General features: G+C 52.3%; 1 protein-coding gene and 1 long non-coding RNA gene across 8 annotated transcripts in view; both read right to left on the bottom strand.

Moving 5' to 3' along the window:
- Positions 1-11,187, bottom strand: part of LOC147349237 (uncharacterized) — a 47,115-nt gene extending 35,928 nt beyond the window's left edge. For all 6 annotated transcript variants that reach the window (XR_015150328.1, XR_015150332.1, XR_015150333.1 and 3 more), the window contains exon 1: positions 10,480-11,187. This is a non-coding gene — a long non-coding RNA (uncharacterized LOC147349237). The remainder of the gene's footprint in view (positions 1-10,479) is intronic.
- A 2,504-nt stretch (positions 11,188-13,691) lies between these two features.
- Positions 13,692-16,191, bottom strand: part of NKX2-1 (NK2 homeobox 1) — a 6,103-nt gene continuing 3,603 nt past the window's right edge. For both annotated transcript variants that reach the window (XM_086365221.1, XM_086365220.1), the window contains one exon: positions 13,692-15,313. In XM_086365221.1, the coding sequence (XP_086221347.1) occupies positions 14,574-15,313 (740 nt within the window). In that variant the 3' untranslated portion in view covers positions 13,692-14,573. The remainder of the gene's footprint in view (positions 15,314-16,191) is intronic.

Below are 16,191 nucleotides of genomic sequence, written 5' to 3'. Positions count from 1 at the left end.
TACTAAGGGATTACATGACTGATTCACTCCTCTCCTTGTCTCCTGGCAGCTAAATGGGAATATTGGAGAGCTGCCAGAAGGGTAGGTAGCCAACCTGCTTGCCCTTGATTGAGCCTGCCAGCTTTTTAATAACAGAAGTAGGGTCAAGTAAGTGAAATCACAAACTGAGGAGAGTATTCTGAGAATGCAAAGGCAGTTAATGTCCTTCCAAACCTCAGATGGCTGGCAACCCTTGGCAGAATAATCTATGATTTGTGGCACCTGACCCTTCCACTGTGACTGTTAGCTGTGTATTCACTAGAAACATATTTACAGAATCTCTCCATTAGCAAAGATGCCTAGTGTGTGATTACCCAATTGTCATGGTCACACTAGGATTTTGATACAGTCCCTATTCACAAATGAAAAACTGCACTAAACTGCACACAGGTCTCATTTAAAGCAGGGATCCTCAATCAATAGATCAAGACTTCTGGTAGATCTCAAAGAGATTATCACAGTCTGGCTCCCCCTCCCTCCCCACCCCAAGACCACATTCCCACCTCCCCCCATCCAAAGGCAAGACAGAATCTCCTTTATTCCTTTGAACCCTTAAGAATTCTTACTAAAGTTAAGAATAATTGGCTATAAGAATTATCCAAAGAGATGAGACTGTTTAAAATAGACTCACCTCAGAAAATACCAGAAGAGAAAACTACTTGTTTAAACTAGCTATCACTGCTCACATTTATGTAGTACTCTCAGCAAAGTACTTTTTCCTCATTTAAAATGTTTTATTTACAAAAGCAGAGCCAGGCTGTAGGCTGGCTTTCCTTCATTACTGGAATCAAATACAAAGAACATTAAAGAAAAAAAAAAATTTTTTTTGTCTGCAACAAGTGAAAATGACAGCACTTGCCATTAAAAAGTTTATTGGAAAGTTTCAAAAGTGGTATCTCCCTGCTCCCTTTGCAGATATATGGCATTGAGGTCTAGGTACCAGAAAATTCCTCCTGTTTATATCCTACGTTGGCCGGCTCCAGGGTGCATGAGTGAAGCAGTCAATTAGGGAACTGAATCAGACTCACTGGGAGCAAATATATGGTCGTGAATCAAAACAAAAATCCCGATAAACCGAAGTCACTGTATATGCCTCCCAGATGAGATAATCTGAGTGACGAAGTCGCAACGGATAAATAAATGCAGGCGGTAAACTCACCACAGATCAAGAACTACTACTAAGGTGACCTGATCTGACAGATAGTAACCGCAGGCGACCCTGGGAACCGCAGCGGGGTGAAATGCCCTGAGAATCGCTGAGATCCTGCCGGCCCGGCAGGGGATGCCCGGAGCCTCGCGTTCTGGACTGAGCCCGCCGGAGAGAGGCTGGAGGCCGCCCGGGGCGCTCCGGGCTTGGACGCTGGCCGGAGCCAGGCAGCGAGGCCCCACGCCTGCCGGGCCGGTACGAGGGCGGAGGAAGCCGGGTCGCGGAAGAGACCACAGTCCCTCTCCCACGTCCAGGCGCTGAGGGGCCCCAGTGGATCCCGGGGGAGAGGAGGTGAAGAAGCCGCTCTGCACCACGCGGCGGTTGCAGTAGCCGCGCCGCCTGGCAGTCGCGCCAGGCGCCTTAGAAGCATCGGCTCCACCTCGGGAAGCCGGACGCCGGACGCCAGACCCCAGACCCGACCCGCGCATGCTGCCCGGAGCTCGCGCGGGGACCAGCAGGCCAACCGGCGCGGGTGGGAAAGCCCCGCGCTCCAGCGGAATGGAAGAGCCCAGTCGGGGACTTGGGGACGCCCCAAGAGTTTGGGCGCCCCTGGAATCAGGGAGTCATCTCCACGCGGTTCTTCCCAGGCGACCTGAATTCAGCCCTGAGAAGAAGCTCCGGGCATTAGCATGGCCACAGGGGAAGAAAGAAGAGTTTTTTACATGGGGGGAGGGGCGGGTGGGAGGACTAGGAGGAAACCTTGCCGAAAAGAAATCTCCCATCACTACCAAAACCGATCCTAAGAAGTCCTGGGGTTCTTCGCCTGGAGATTTCACTTTAAAAGCTGAAGAACAACAACAACAAAAAAATTATTCCACTGCTTTTAATTGAAGTAAACAAAGTGCAACAAATCCTAACTCAAATATGATTGCAGTGAGATTAGGGTCTAATTGCTTAGGGTTCAGGTGGAATCTGCGGGCTAAATCCTACAGGGCCAATCTGAATTTCACAATCATTCTGTCAAAAGGAGAGCGATGAGAGCCCACACGCTTCCTAACAAGTCATTTTTAACAGTTACAAGCTTCGCACAAAGACCACACAGGGCGTCTAAGAGATGCAAATCTAATCCCTGGTCATTCTACAGGCCTTCAACAAAGATGTGCTAAACCCTAATAGAAAAGAAATCAGTTCTCTGTCACCAGCCCCTGGTAAAATCTATTAGAGAATGGACAGAGCCGCATCTACAGCAGTTGCTGCAAAGGTTAAGGACGAGTACAAATAAGAGGGACCCAGTTTTGTTTTCCGTGTGAAATATCGGTAGAAGCTAACCCCAAATGAGTGACGGGATTCGATCCGTGGCTTCGCATTCATTTGAATGCTAGAAGAAAAAATAATAATAAACACATACGCATTAAGACTTTTGAAGACTCCGTTTCTGAATTTTAGGAGATGAAACAAATCCCTGTCCCCACCCAAAGTTGGACGTTTTTGCCTCCGAAATTATCGAAGAATATTAACGGAGGAGAGAGGGAGAGCGCGCAGGTCCAGGAGGGAGGACCTGGGAGTCTGGAGCCGGCTGGCCGGCCTTTGCTCGCATGCGATGCCTCTTCATTCGCAGAAAAAAACCCGACGGCGGAGCCGCAGTGGGGCCGGGGCCCGGGATGCGCCACGCCTCCGGCCGCTGGGGCCGAGTGGTGGCCGCCGATCGCGGGAAGACTGGGCGGCCGCGCTCGGCCTGGGTCCCTCTCCTCTGTCCCTCTCGAGGGCTGGGGGAGGGAAGGGACGGAGGGGCCTGGTGCCTTACAGGCCAGGAAGCATCTTAAATGTGCCCTTCTGCGGTCACCGAACACATGAGGTCCTCACGAACAGTGTCATCATGCTGATGTGTTAAAAGAGTTAATATATTTCAGCTCAAATGTATCACACTGTGCGCGAGACCCTTAAAAAAGGGAGGGCCCCGGGGAATCCAGGGCCCTGGGAGAAGCCCGAAAGCCGGCTGGGCGAGGGGAGGACGGGATGCTGGGTCGGTCACTGAGGGTTGGGGGGATTCCCTTCTCTTCCCCGCGGGGCAGAGACCCCGGCGACCCGGCCAGCCCTGGCCCCTTCCCGGGCTGCGAGCGGGTAGAGCCTAGGCGCGCCAAGATAGAGCCTGGGGAGCGCTCTCCTGCACAGAAGTGGTTCTGCCCGCAGCGCGTCCTCCGGAGTCACGGGGAACCGGCCGTCCCCATGCGGATCCGCCTTCCACCAGAGGAAGCGGTCCGGAACCCGAAGGCAAGGGTTGCGGGGCGGCCTGGGATCCGAGTCACAGCAGAACCGCCCTGCGGTCCTCCCAGGTGGCTGGGACTCCCTCCGCGTGGCGCATCCTTCGAGGCTGCGCCGAAAGGACAGCGACGAGAGGGGGCGCTGTCCAACAGTCAGGGTCGACAAGCATCGACAAGCAATTTTTCGCAAGTCCCTTCTCCACCTGCAGGGAGGAGGGCTGGGGCACTTGTGCGAAGGAAAAGATTTTTGTATGTTTCCACGGAAGTTTCCAGAAGCCACTATTTCCTCACCGGGCGGGTCCGCCCTCTGCCACCACCCTTCCCCGCAACCCCCCCCCCGCCCCCCATCAGATCTCTCGGAATTTGCTCCTCCCCGGGGCTCACAGCCCGGAGCTGGCCAGGCTGAAGTAGGGAGGCGAACTCCAGTCCCTAGGCCCTCCGCTCCGTAGCCCTTTAATTGGCTCTGGAATAAAGTCTCCATTCGTAAGGTATGCCTGCAGGGAAGGAAAGGGTTGCTAGATTCACCCCTCAGCTCAAAGACGGAACACCATACACAGACCTGTTCCCTCCTCAGCCCATTCAATGCCTGCCCAGGCTAGGCGTACGTATGCCATAGGTGGGGGCTGTATTCCTTCCTTCCCATCTACTGACATTAATTGAATTTCTAGGCGCTTGCTGCTTCTCTTTGCTTTCCTCATTTTTCTCGCTAGTCCTCTGATAGGCTGACCTTGGCGGTTCTCTGGTGTCCTTACCCCACAACTGGCCTCCCATATGGGTCTTGCTGGCTTTCATTCTTTATGACTTAGCACATCCACTTTATCTGCTTTTCCTTTTAGTACTGACATTAGGAAAATGATACCGGATTGCCTACGAAGTAAAACTTCATCTATGAGGCTGGAATTGGGCAAGTAAGCAAGGAAAATGTAGGCACTGAAATGAAAAAACAGAAAACGAGGAGGATAAGGAAACAAGGGAAAAGTAGATATTGAAGTCACTTTGGGCTATAAATACAAGAATATAATGTTTCCGCAGGTGATCTTTGGGTCCTAAGGAGAGTCTCCCACATCAGCCTTGCGAGTCAGGGACAGAACTTCCTGAGTAGGCAGGCTGAAGTTTCTCCCCCCTGACTAGGATTGCTGCTGAAGATGGGCCAGCAGTTCTAAACATATGCTTGGTCCCCAGGGAGGTCCAGGAGGCTGGGAAGGAATTATCACTCATAGAACAGGGCTCCTAGAAATGGTCTGTAGTCAGCGTATCTCTATGGGGCTGTCTGGTGGCTGAAACTTCTGGCCAGGAGTCTGCTCTGGCTCTCTGATTCTTCGGAGGGCCATTCCTGTGCTTCCCTTCTGACCACCCAGCCAAGGCCCTCAGGTGGATGAGCTACTCCCCTGTGCTGTGCTTAGTCACTCAAGTCATGTCGACTCTTTGTGACCCCATGGACTGTAGCCCGCCAGGCTCCTCTGTCCATGGGGATTCTCCAGGCAAGAATACCGGAGTGGGTTACCATACCCTCCTCCAGGGAGCTATTCCCCTACACCTAGCAGACTGAGTCCTACTAGTCCAGCCCCACCCTCCTCTCCTGTCAGTTGTATGAGTTCCATCCTTCTGGTTTGCAGAATAGGGAGTGTGGAGGCTCCCTGTTGTCGGAGGCCTGTCCTGCCCCCTACCCCTTGGCTCAGGGTGAACCTGTGCCTGAAGACCACTCTTGCTTATCCACAGAATGAGTCCTAGAGAGATGGCAGGGTAGGGAGGAACCTACAGAGTTTACAGCTGGTATGTGTATGTGGGATGTCTTTAGATCTGTGTGGCCCCTATAATTTGACATCTGTTAAAGAGAACATCTCCCCTGGAGGAGGACACGGCAACACACTCCAGTATTCTTGCCTGGAGAACCCCTGTGGACAGAGGAGCCTGGTGGGCTACAGTCCGTGGGGTCGCAAAGAATCGGACACGACTGAGCAGCTAAGCACAGCACAGCATAAAGAGAACACCCAGGCTTTTAGGATGAGTTTTGCAGAAAATTGAGCAAGCCAGCAGGAGCTGTACAGAATCTCCACCACACCCCCGCCCCCACCCCCCCGCCCGCCACACACACACCTCCTTATATGGGTTCTCCTGAGATTTTCCCAGAGGCGAAAATGCTTTGCAAGGACATCTAAAAACACAAAGCCTGCCTAAGAGGCACTATGTTGAGGAGGTTAATAAATTATCTCCTTGCAACATAAAAATGGAATCGACATTAAACATGCTATTATTAGACCGAGTTTCAGCCTAATAGAAAGTTCGTTAGATGTTGGTATCTGGGCAGAGACGACGGAATCTCTTTTCCTTAGGAACACTCATCAGGGAAAAAGCAGCAGTTCGCTGGTTTTGTTTGATTTCACTTGTTCAGAAAAAGGTTGTACGGTGAGATCGTTTTAAAAATCCCTTCAGGTTAGGGTTTGGATCTTCGTCGTAACCCAGTGAAGCTAATACATTCACTATATAACCTGGGGTCAAAATACACGGAAAATTTCTTCTCAGCCGCACACCAGACTTCTTGGGGAGCTTTCCAGAAGGGGTTGGGGGCCGGGTGGGCAGGCGGCGCTCCGGTCTCCAGCTAGGAACCGGGTGGAGAGTCACACAGGCTTGGGGGTGGGGGCGAGGCTGGGTGGGAGGAGAAACTGGGGCTTTGGGCTGGGCGTTGGGGGTTGGGGAGGCCGCAGTGGGCGGGGTGCTGCTTTGCAACCGGGGTTGGAGGGGAGACCTGGGGGGTGGGGAGAGCTGAGGCCGCCGGCGGAAAGGGGCGGGGGGTGGGGGTGCGGTTTGCGGACTGCTGCTTCAAATGATCCTGGAAACCAAAACTTCATACAACGAGAGACCATAAAACAGCTTGAGATTTTAAGTGCCCACCCTTCTAGCTGAGACCGCTGACAACCAATACGAAACCGCTGGGTCGGGATGGGGGGGCTCGGGTCTCCGGCGGTGAGACTGGGAGGCCGCCGAGCCTGCCCCTGGGTTTTGGTGGCAGCTCACCGCCCCCGCCGCGCTCGGGAAGGACTTCGTGGCTCCAACCCGAGAATCTTAGCCCCCGACAACCTCTTCAGGCAGCCCTTCCTTTAAAAACAAGTTTGAATTTTTCATCAAATCTTTTACCCGTGTACTCTTCACTAAATGATTGTTAACCATCACTTGGGAAAAGCACTAACGTGGTTTTTCTCACCTTTCCTGCCGGCTCCCTGCCCCGCCCCCATCATGGAATCTCGATATTCTAAGCAATTAAGCTATATATTCAACAGGAATATTCGATTAAAATACATTGGGACTAAAGGCTGACGCATAAGGTCTGAGACTAGAAGAAAATATTTAGTGCTTGCCTGCAGATTTTGTCACCCATCATCCGCTCAGAAAGCGCTCTGAATCTTTCAGCGTGTCCGGCTCTTATGATTGCAAATGGCCCTGTTTTCAAATGGAAATAAGACTTGCAAACTGATTATGTGTATTGAATCGGAATCACTCACTAGATCCTCTTGTTTAAAATGTATTGAAAAAAGGATGATGGCTGCAGACCTCTGTAACCGGCTCCCTCTCTTCTCAGGAAGGTCGATCTATTTTGCAACTTTTTGCCGTTTGAGCACGTTTAAGCTGGATAATTATGTTGCCCTTGTGTCACTGGCCCAACTCAAAGACATGGTACACACACTATCTCCTATTCTGCTCCTTAGCCCTGCTTACTAAAAGCATCATCCCCTAAACACCAGATATACCAAGACACACCACACACTCATCCACCCTGCCCCAACACTTCCATCTAAAGACCAGCTCTAACCAGGGCGACTCAGCTGTCACAAACACCAACAGAATCTCACACACTTCCACTGGGCACAGTTGTTCCTCTCCTCTCCCCTTCAGTCTCCTCTCCTTCCTCTCTTGTCTTACCAGTGAACAAAACCACAAACACACAAAGCCCCAGCTTCCACACACACCCAACCAACAGAATCTAAGTACTCAGCCATGCTGAGAATTTTCAACAACTAATTTTAGGTTGGCATGACATTATAGTTGATAGAAAACAGTTCATACAGGAAGGTTAATGTCAACTGTTAGGGATGCATGGTGGTCCTTGTATGGGACCATCGATGTCAATGATTTTCTCTTTACACCCCTTCCCTATCCTGTGCTAGATGATGGCTGCGGGTGAGTTGGCTTTTGTTAAGTATTTGCAAAGGTTCTCTTGTTTGATTTGCAGTCAGATATCAGAGTTTTGCCCATTGTAGTGGGTAAAGCTGTAGTGTATGATACACTACAGCTCTCCCAAAATGTACTACACCCTGGCCTCAGCCTCAATAGTCCTACCAGGGAGCAGTAATCAACATTTCACTGACTATTGCAGCTTGGTGAGTAGTAAGGAACTGGCTACAGTTTCTATTTGCCCTGGTCAGAGGCACAGATGTATGCTCTGTGCACACCTGTGGTGCAAGAGTTACAATTCTTTCTGAAGCACACTCTCATGGGAAGGAAGAAGCCAGTCACTCCCCAGAACCACCCACCCTCCTTTAGACTCCACCCAGAAAACAGTGCCTTGCAGACCTAAAGGCACCAGAGTGCCCCAGAGGGGGAGAGGTTTAACCCTCTAGGCTTCAGCATCCTCTGAAAAAAAAAGTCTGTTTAGAAACCTGGTGCTTTGGGGGTACCTCAGGGAACCCCAACTTGGAAGTTCTCTCTATACACAGCTATAGCCAGATTTGTTAAACCATTGCCTTGGTCTCCTGGGGTAGAGGAATCAACTTACGGGAACTAGCTCTTAGTCCTCTTCACATCATTACTGTAATTCCCAGTTTTACATCTGTGCTCGTGCACACACACCTAGCCTTGTGTGTGCCCAGATCAGGTAAATCGGTAGCACACAGACCAAATAAACTCGTTTTCCTAGAGCTTTGGACACCTTCACACAACAACACTGGTGCTAGGTAAAGTGGAGGCTGAGCCGTTCTGGGCGACTCTTCCACAGAAAAGGGTATCCAAGGACGCTTCTCAGGTCCTGACATCTTTCGTAGAAATGACATCATCAGTAACCACCCTAAACCCTAGAAATGTAAAGTTTAACACTTCACCGAGAGCCAGGTGTTACTGACAATTCCATGTAGCAATCAAAGACTGGACTACCAGAAATGTACAAGATGTACAAAACGGGGGACAGGAGGAGGGAAAGTTTGTCTTTCCGTTGTCAGATTCAGACCTGCCCTCTCATTTCCAGCGCTCTGTGAAGGCCAGAAGAGGGGGATCTGCTAGAGGCAGCAAACTAGGGGCAGCAACGTTTCCATCTGTTTTTGTTAGCTAGCAACGGTGTTCATACTAACAATTTCTACTATGGATAATGTCGGTGAAGCACATGACAACAATTTTTGTTGTAGATTGCTTCAAGAAGTTTCATCTACAGCTGTGTGTCTCAGGCAACAAGTTCATTTTCTTTAAGGACAAATTTTAATATTTTCCCCCAAAATAATTAGTTCTGTGACAAGAAAATAAATTAATATTCCAATTTAAAGTGGGGAAAAAACTAACAAGGGTTTTTGTTTACTTGATTTTCTTAAGGAAAACTCAGTTTCATGTGACCTCTTCCTTGAGATAGTAAACACATTCAACTTTCTTACATCTAATGAGTTCTATAAGATCTCCTACTAAGAAAATCCTACGCTAATTTTTTCTTTTTGAAGATCCTATAAAATAGATATATAAGATACATACACATGTACATATGTATCTATAATACATACATAGGTGTCTTCTTTTTTCAGACAGGTTGTCTTATGCAGCCTACGTACAAATGGACAGTCAGATGTAAATATTGTATTGGATAAAAGAACTCTCTTCAACAAAGTCTATTACTGCCTGTGACTTTTTTTTAATGTTAGTTTCCATTTCAAGCAGAAATGTCCCTGCAAATAACTAAAAGAGAAATAAAACAAGAAAGTCCATTTAAATCTCACCCTTTCCAAAACTTTGTTACAACTCAACTAATAACAAAGATGATACACGTTTAGGAAGCAGAGACCTAATGGCAAACATTATCAAATGAGAAACCTGGGGCTGTGTCTAGATGCCCTCCAAGTAGGGCATTAGGTCACTGTCAGAAAGAAATGCATCCAGCCACTCCAACTGTGGCTTCAGAGGAGGCAGAAGCTGTGCGGTCAAGTTGCTGAGTCTGGCTCCTCCTCTGTTTCTTTGAGAATCATCGAGGAAAGTTCAGAAACACAACTACTTGGAGGAGAGATGACATTCAGACCCTGGTCCTCCCCTTCAGTAAACACATTCTGTCCTCTCCTCCCATCCACACCCGGTTCCTTCAGCGACTTGGACAGACAGGCTTGCCACAGAGGGTGATTGGTGAATAGGACATTTTCCTGAAGCTACCTGCCAAAGAGACACCAGAAAACTTTCCGTGCTCCAAGTTGAGGCGGAAGCCCCAAACTGAGGCCCACAGAGGGTGGCCTGAAGTCACAAGAATACATTTGCACAACCACAGGCACATCAGTCAGAAGGCAGGGAGGCCCAGAAGGAGGTGGTATCCAGTATTTTCTAACAGGGAACTGCTCAAGGAACACATTCAGTCTCATCCCTCCCAATACTTGAGGCTGTCGCTTTCCATCCATTCTGAAAGACAGCAGCATTTGAAACAAACCAGCTGGCAAACCATGCCCAAGAGCCACATCATCTCAGATTCACATTTCTCAACAGGCTTTCTAGTTCTCAGCAAATAATATCCTCTATCACTTGGCTTGCCCTGCCACCCCCCAACACACACACCAATCATTGGGGGGAGGGGAGAGCGATGTCTAGAGAGACTGGTGGCATCAGATCAGAATTCAAGGCAGCTTCTCACAACTCTTCTTGTTTATAGAAAATGAATGTCTGCCTGGCTTGCTTTTAGTTCAGGAAAGGGGTCAGTCTTTATCAGCATGGTTCACACAGATCCTGGATTCTCCCCCGCTCCTTATCTTAAATTGACCCGCTTTTAAGATACAGCCATAATAGAGAAAGCATTGACCTTACCTGGTCCCTAATGAGTTGGAAGTCAGAAAACCCCGCTCTCCTTTCCTCTTAGCTCGGGTCGCCTCAGAAGAGACTCGGCGCTACCTTTTGTGCACTCGCGACTGGAGAAGGCCCCTCATCCGCGCCCAGACGCCCGCAAGCGCGCTCTGAGAGTGTGCGGCCTCTAACGTCTGAGACTTCTTCCCTGGCGTCTCAAAATCGGACACCTCAGTGCCAGCCCTAGGCCTGTCCCCGCCCCGGGAGGATTTCAAATCCCTTGGAAGGCCAAGCCCTTAAGCAGTGGGAAGAGCTGCCTCCGGCAAGGCCTTTGGAACTGGAGCGCGCGGGGCCTCCCCCGCCTCCAGGAGTTAGGGAGCGTTTCTCGCGGAGTCGGCTCCGGCCTGGCTCTGATTTCACTCCTGGGCCCTCGAGTTACTTCCCACCGAGCCGGCCCCGGTCCCAGAGCCTGTGTCCGGTCTGCTGACGCATTCCCTGCCCCCTCCCGCCTTCTGGGCCTGGAGGACTCCAGCTGTACCCGCTTGTGTCCCTGTTGGGGGGTGGCGGCAGGCTGTGCTCCCCCCTTCTTTCCTGTTCAGAGCATCTCTGTCCCAGTCTTCACGCCGCCCCTAAGCCCGGCCAGGCCAGCTGAGAGGGTTGCTTTCCTGCCTCTCCGACCCACAACTCCGGGCTCCCAGGCTGGGGCGGGGGTGGGGCAGTCGCTTTGGGATGCTAAACATCAAACAAGCCAAGCCTGGGGTTTCAGGCCCTGAAGCCTCTAGAGCAGCTCTCCAAGACTCTCGAGAAAGTCCTCGTGTTTACATGGCGGGGTTGGGGGTGGGGAACAGGAGGAAGGGGGTTGTGGGATGCCGTCTGCAAAATCTCCCCCATTTCCCGCAGCAGCAGTCGGGACCTCGGGATGGATGGGGTGCTTAGCTGGCGGCGCTCAGCTTCTCCCGGATCTGGGGGCCAACTGTGCGGCCCCCACGCGTGGGGAAGTTTCCCCATTAGGGACAGCCTCAGAAAGCTGAGTTCTTCTTAGCGGAGACCAGAAGCTCCCGGGGCCAGAGATGCTGGAGACTTAGGGGAGGTCCATGACTGAAGAGGACAAAAGATCGCAGAGGCTGACAGGGTGTGAGGATAAAGTGTATCTCCAGTATTTGGTGTTTTACTGCACCCAGCGCTCACCCCTTTCCCTATCGAGACGCTTCAGATTGCCTTCCAGGGCCGCTTCCTGCAGCTACAGCAGTCTCGCGGCCAGGAACGGAGTGAGTGGACCCCGCGTGACCGACAGAGAGAAGCGGCCAGGGCCCTGTTCGTCTCGGTCCCGTCTGCAGACACGGCTCCGTTCGCCTTTTTCCCGGGACCAGTAAACAGACTTCCAAATTAAGTCAGCTCTAGACGGCGGGGGGCGGGGAGGGGAAAGAACATATTTGGTAGTAACTCCATCCAGGGCAAGGGTGATCAGACTGAGGGTGGCATAGCTCACTAGAATTGTGACTCTCAGTGGCCTGCTCAGCAGCGAGTAGGGTGGGGTGGGGCAGCCCCCCTTGGCCGCGCCCCTTCCACGCTAGTGTACTGGGTGTGGGGCCAAGTCGTGCGTTAGCTCCCACCCCACAGAATTCAGACCTTAGCTGTAACATCTCCCCTGCCCGGCTGGGCCTGAGCCAAGTGATTTAACCACCTTCACAAACTGCCCCGGGGGCCACTGCTGCCCATTCCAACACAAGTGTTCAGCCTTTCCAAATTTTCCTTTGTTTTCCAAAATGTGAGGCCTGCTGAGGATTCTCCCAACCAGCACACCCTCTAGATCCAACCAGTCACCCTCTTGAAATCTCTGAGTCTCTTCTAGATACTGAAAACAGTATCTCAGCAGCCAGACAGGAGACAGGAAGCCGGCCTCGTCCACAGTTAGGGCACCATGGGAAAAAAAGTCCCCAGAAAGTCAACAGAGGGGACTGCTGGTGCCGGCAAGCACCTATATCCACCCCCACCCCCCACCCCCATTTTCCTTACAAGTTCCTGGGGCTTGAGGGTGGCGATCCAGGAAGACAGAGATGGAGTCAGAATGAGCTGAAAAGAAGAGGAAGAAAAGGTAGAGGCAGGCAGGCGAGACAGGAAAAACAAAGTTGAAATTCTAGGTGATAAATGAGTACATGCCAAATACGAATCAATCCCCCTGACTCAAACACTTTCAGGCCTAGAGAAAAGTGCTGGGAGGGGCCCTGTCCACAGTGCACTCGGCCACTTTTCCTGTAGGTTCATCAGAGATGACACAGAAGGAGCAACAGATTACCTAGGGACTATGACTTCTGTCTGCACCTCTCTTTCTTCCTCCCCTCCCCAGAGCAACTAAGAGTTCCCCAACAACTATATCAGGGTACCAAAGAGACTGAGAAATTAGGGGTAGGAAGAGAGGTCAAAGATTTTTTTTTTCTCCCAGGGGTGGATGTTGAGGTGGGATGCGATGGGGGAGAGGTGGAGAGTTGGGGACAGGAGAAAGATTCCTTACTACAAAGATTTAGGAAGCCAGGAGCCCAGAGATGAAAATCTTGGAACAAAGAGCAGAAAGCCCTGCCAGGGGTGTTCCCAAGGCCAGCAGCCCAGTAAGACACCTTCCCGGGCCCAGGAAGCCATGGGAAACGGCTGCGCAGCCTGTGCGGGGGAATAACTGCTTCAGAGCAGAGACGAAACCCACGACTTCCCCACTTTCTCAAAAACAGTCTCCCACCACATCCTAGTCCCAAGGAGGCTCTGCCAAGGATTAGAAATAAAGAATTAATGTTGAAATCTACAGGGACGATCCATCTATAAAAATAATTGTTTATTCAGGGTTCTTTAAAAATGGAATGTCCAAGGCCGACTGTTTTAAAACGTTGGCTCAGCTGTATAAGACAACAGTAGATACTTCTGCGGTTTTAAGACACAGAAGTCTGGCTTTGAAAACTAGTCCTTTGGTGTCTTTCTTTCTTTTTCCTCCTGTTAGAAGTAGTTTAGCTTTTCTACTCTCTATTGCCGAGTCCCAAGACTGCTCAAGGTTTGGTTCTACTTAATTCAGAAGCAGAACAAAACGCTCTCTTCCCGTGGGGCAAAGACTCTGGTCTCAGCCTCCTTCGCTGGTTCAGGATCCTTTGAGCCCCGACACAATTCGAATCCTGTCAGGCCAATGCTGAGCCACTCCCCTACCACCAAAAAATGCCATTTAAAGCCAAATTAAAACCAAACAAAAGATGGGGTTTTTAATCAGAAAAAGAATCCTTTTAATTTGTATAATTTATTAGAAGCCTCTCAGGAACTATATTTAAGCCAGATATCTACATAAGTTACAACAGAAAAAGACTGACGCTGCAAATACCAAACTGCCAAATAATATACACAGATTTGTCTTGGCCCATAAAAAATATGATGGGCTGGGGACCGGGACAGGGACTGGTTTTTTTTGTTTTTGCTTTTTACAACAAAATGTACAGATTACTAAAAACTAAGTGTTTAGTCCAACTTTTGACAGCGTTTTACAACTACAAGTTCACATCAAACATAAAACGATTTTAACCAGGGCCGGTCTCAGCTGAGCCTGGGTGGCCAGGGGGGCAAGAGGGGGCATTTCCTTTGTGTCAGTGGCAATCGGGTTCTGTCTTTTCCTTTCCCCAGCCCCCCTGTCGCCCCTTCAAAGAAATCCCGGTATTTACAAGCGAGTCCACTTTGCTGGCACGGTGTACCCAGAGTGAAGATTTCGATCTTAAGCGTCCAGAGCCATGTCAGCGTAGAGCCCTCTCCGCCCGAGCGTGGGAAACCCATTTGAATCACCCCCAAAGACACCCCCAAAGCGGTTCTTGTTATGTCCTTCTCTGTTTAAAGACTCCTAAGAAGAACTGGATTCTCTTGGTTGTTTTATTTTCTTTAAAAAAAAAAAAAAATCCTGCACATTTTAGAAAAAAAAAGGAAAAGAAAGACGTCCAGCAGTTTGGTCTTTGTGTTTTTTTCCCCTTGGTCTCAACGGGACAGGTTCTTAAGAAAAGTCGAAGCGCAGGGTGTAGCGGGTGGTTGGTGGTGTGTGACCGGGCAGGAGTGGGAAGCGATGAGGCAGAGCGCTGGGCTAGGCCCGGCCCGGCGTCCTCTCACCAGGTCCGACCGTATAGCAAGGTGGAGCAGGACATGGTGCCGTAGTCCGAGCCCGAGGAGTTCAGGTGGGGCAGGCTGGAGACCTGGCCCTGCAGCGCCGCGGGGCTGGCGGCGTGGTGCGCCAGGTCCGGAGACTGGCCCGCGCTGCCCGGCTGGTGGCCCGGGTGGGCACCAAGGCCGGGGCCACCGCTGCCCACTGAGATAGCTGCCGCGGCCGCTTGAGCGGCCTGCGCCTGCTGCTGCGCCTGCTGCTGCGCGTGGCCTTGCAGGCTGGCGGCGCCCGGCGCGGGGGCGCCCGCCTGGCAAGGTTTGCCGTCTTTCACCAGGACCGGCACGGCCACGCGGCGCGGGGACTGCTGCTGCGCTTGCTGCTGCTGCTGCTGGCACCCTGCGCCCCCGCCGCCGCCGCCGCTGTCCTGCTGCAGTTGCTGCTGTGCCGCCTTGTCCTTGGCTTGGCGCTTCATCTTGTAGCGGTGGTTCTGGAACCAGATCTTAACCTGCGTGGGTGTCAGGTGGATCATGCTGGCCAGGTGCTCGCGCTCCGGCGCGGACAGGTACTTCTGTTGCTTGAAGCGTCGCTCCAGCTCATACACCTGCGCCTGGGAGAAGAGCACCCGGCGCTTCCGGCGCGGTGCGCTTGGCAGCGGGGCCATATTCTTGCTCACGTCCCCCAGAGAGCCCAGGCCGCCCATGCCGCTCATGTTCATGCCGCTCGCCGGGCCCATGAAGCGGGAGACTGTAAGCGACAAACGCACAGCGTCGGCAGGGGCCGGGCCGGGCCAGACCACCTCTGCCGCCAGCGCCCTTGGGCCAGCCCGGCCCGCCCCGACGGCGCCCTTCTCACCTCGGTCGTCTCCACCCTGAGAGGCCCAGCCGCGGCGATCGCCGGCGCCTGCCTCGAGGCCGCGCCGTCGAGGGGGGTTACTGAGACCTCCCCGCCTCATCCCCGGCTACCTCCCTCAGTCTCAGTGCTTTACCCATAAAAGCAGAGTGGATAAAGCCTTCCCTGTTCCTTTCCTGCCCATCCCTCCGGATTCGTGGGGTTAGCCGGCAGCAAATTGGGCTCAGATCAGGAGCCGGGGTCTAACGGTAGACACCCAGCTTTGGGAGCTTGGGAGAGGGAGGTGTTCACTTTCGAAAGCTTGAGACCCCAGACTCATTGTGCCTTGGCCGCTGTCTCCTGTCAGCCCGGTGAGGGCACTGGCTCGGCCCATTTAGAAACCCGTCTGGAGCCGCGCGCCCTCCCACCTGTCTAGCCTGGAGAGTGGGCCAGGCCCGGGGCCTGAGCTCGTCCCAGCAGGGCACCCTCCCTCCCGGCCAGGCCGCGCCCCTCCGAGTTCTGCTCATCCCGGTTCTCTTCGCTGGGGGGACGCCTGCCTCCGCGCTCTCCCGCGCCGGACCAGAGCGGACAATTGGCCGCATCTGGCAAACGCCAAATACCAGCTCCTGCCCTCAGGACTCCAGGGCTACCGAGTCCCTCTTCTTGGACCCCTCAGCTCAACCAGGGCAGACTCCCCAGCTCCTACACCCGACTCCCTGGCGCCACTGCCCGGCCGCCCACCCCTGATGCCCAGCGCGCAGCCGGCAGGCGCCGCGCCTTCCCGGCGGGTCTTC

This window comes from Bos grunniens, chromosome 21 (genome assembly GCF_055505025.1).
Source record: "Bos grunniens cultivar Pamir isolate PY7600 chromosome 21, Bosgru_T2T1.0, whole genome shotgun sequence".
NCBI classification, from domain to species: domain Eukaryota; kingdom Metazoa; phylum Chordata; class Mammalia; order Artiodactyla; family Bovidae; genus Bos; species Bos grunniens.
Note: the sequence above shows the minus strand (reverse complement) of the source record. Positions and strands in the feature narration are given on the sequence as shown.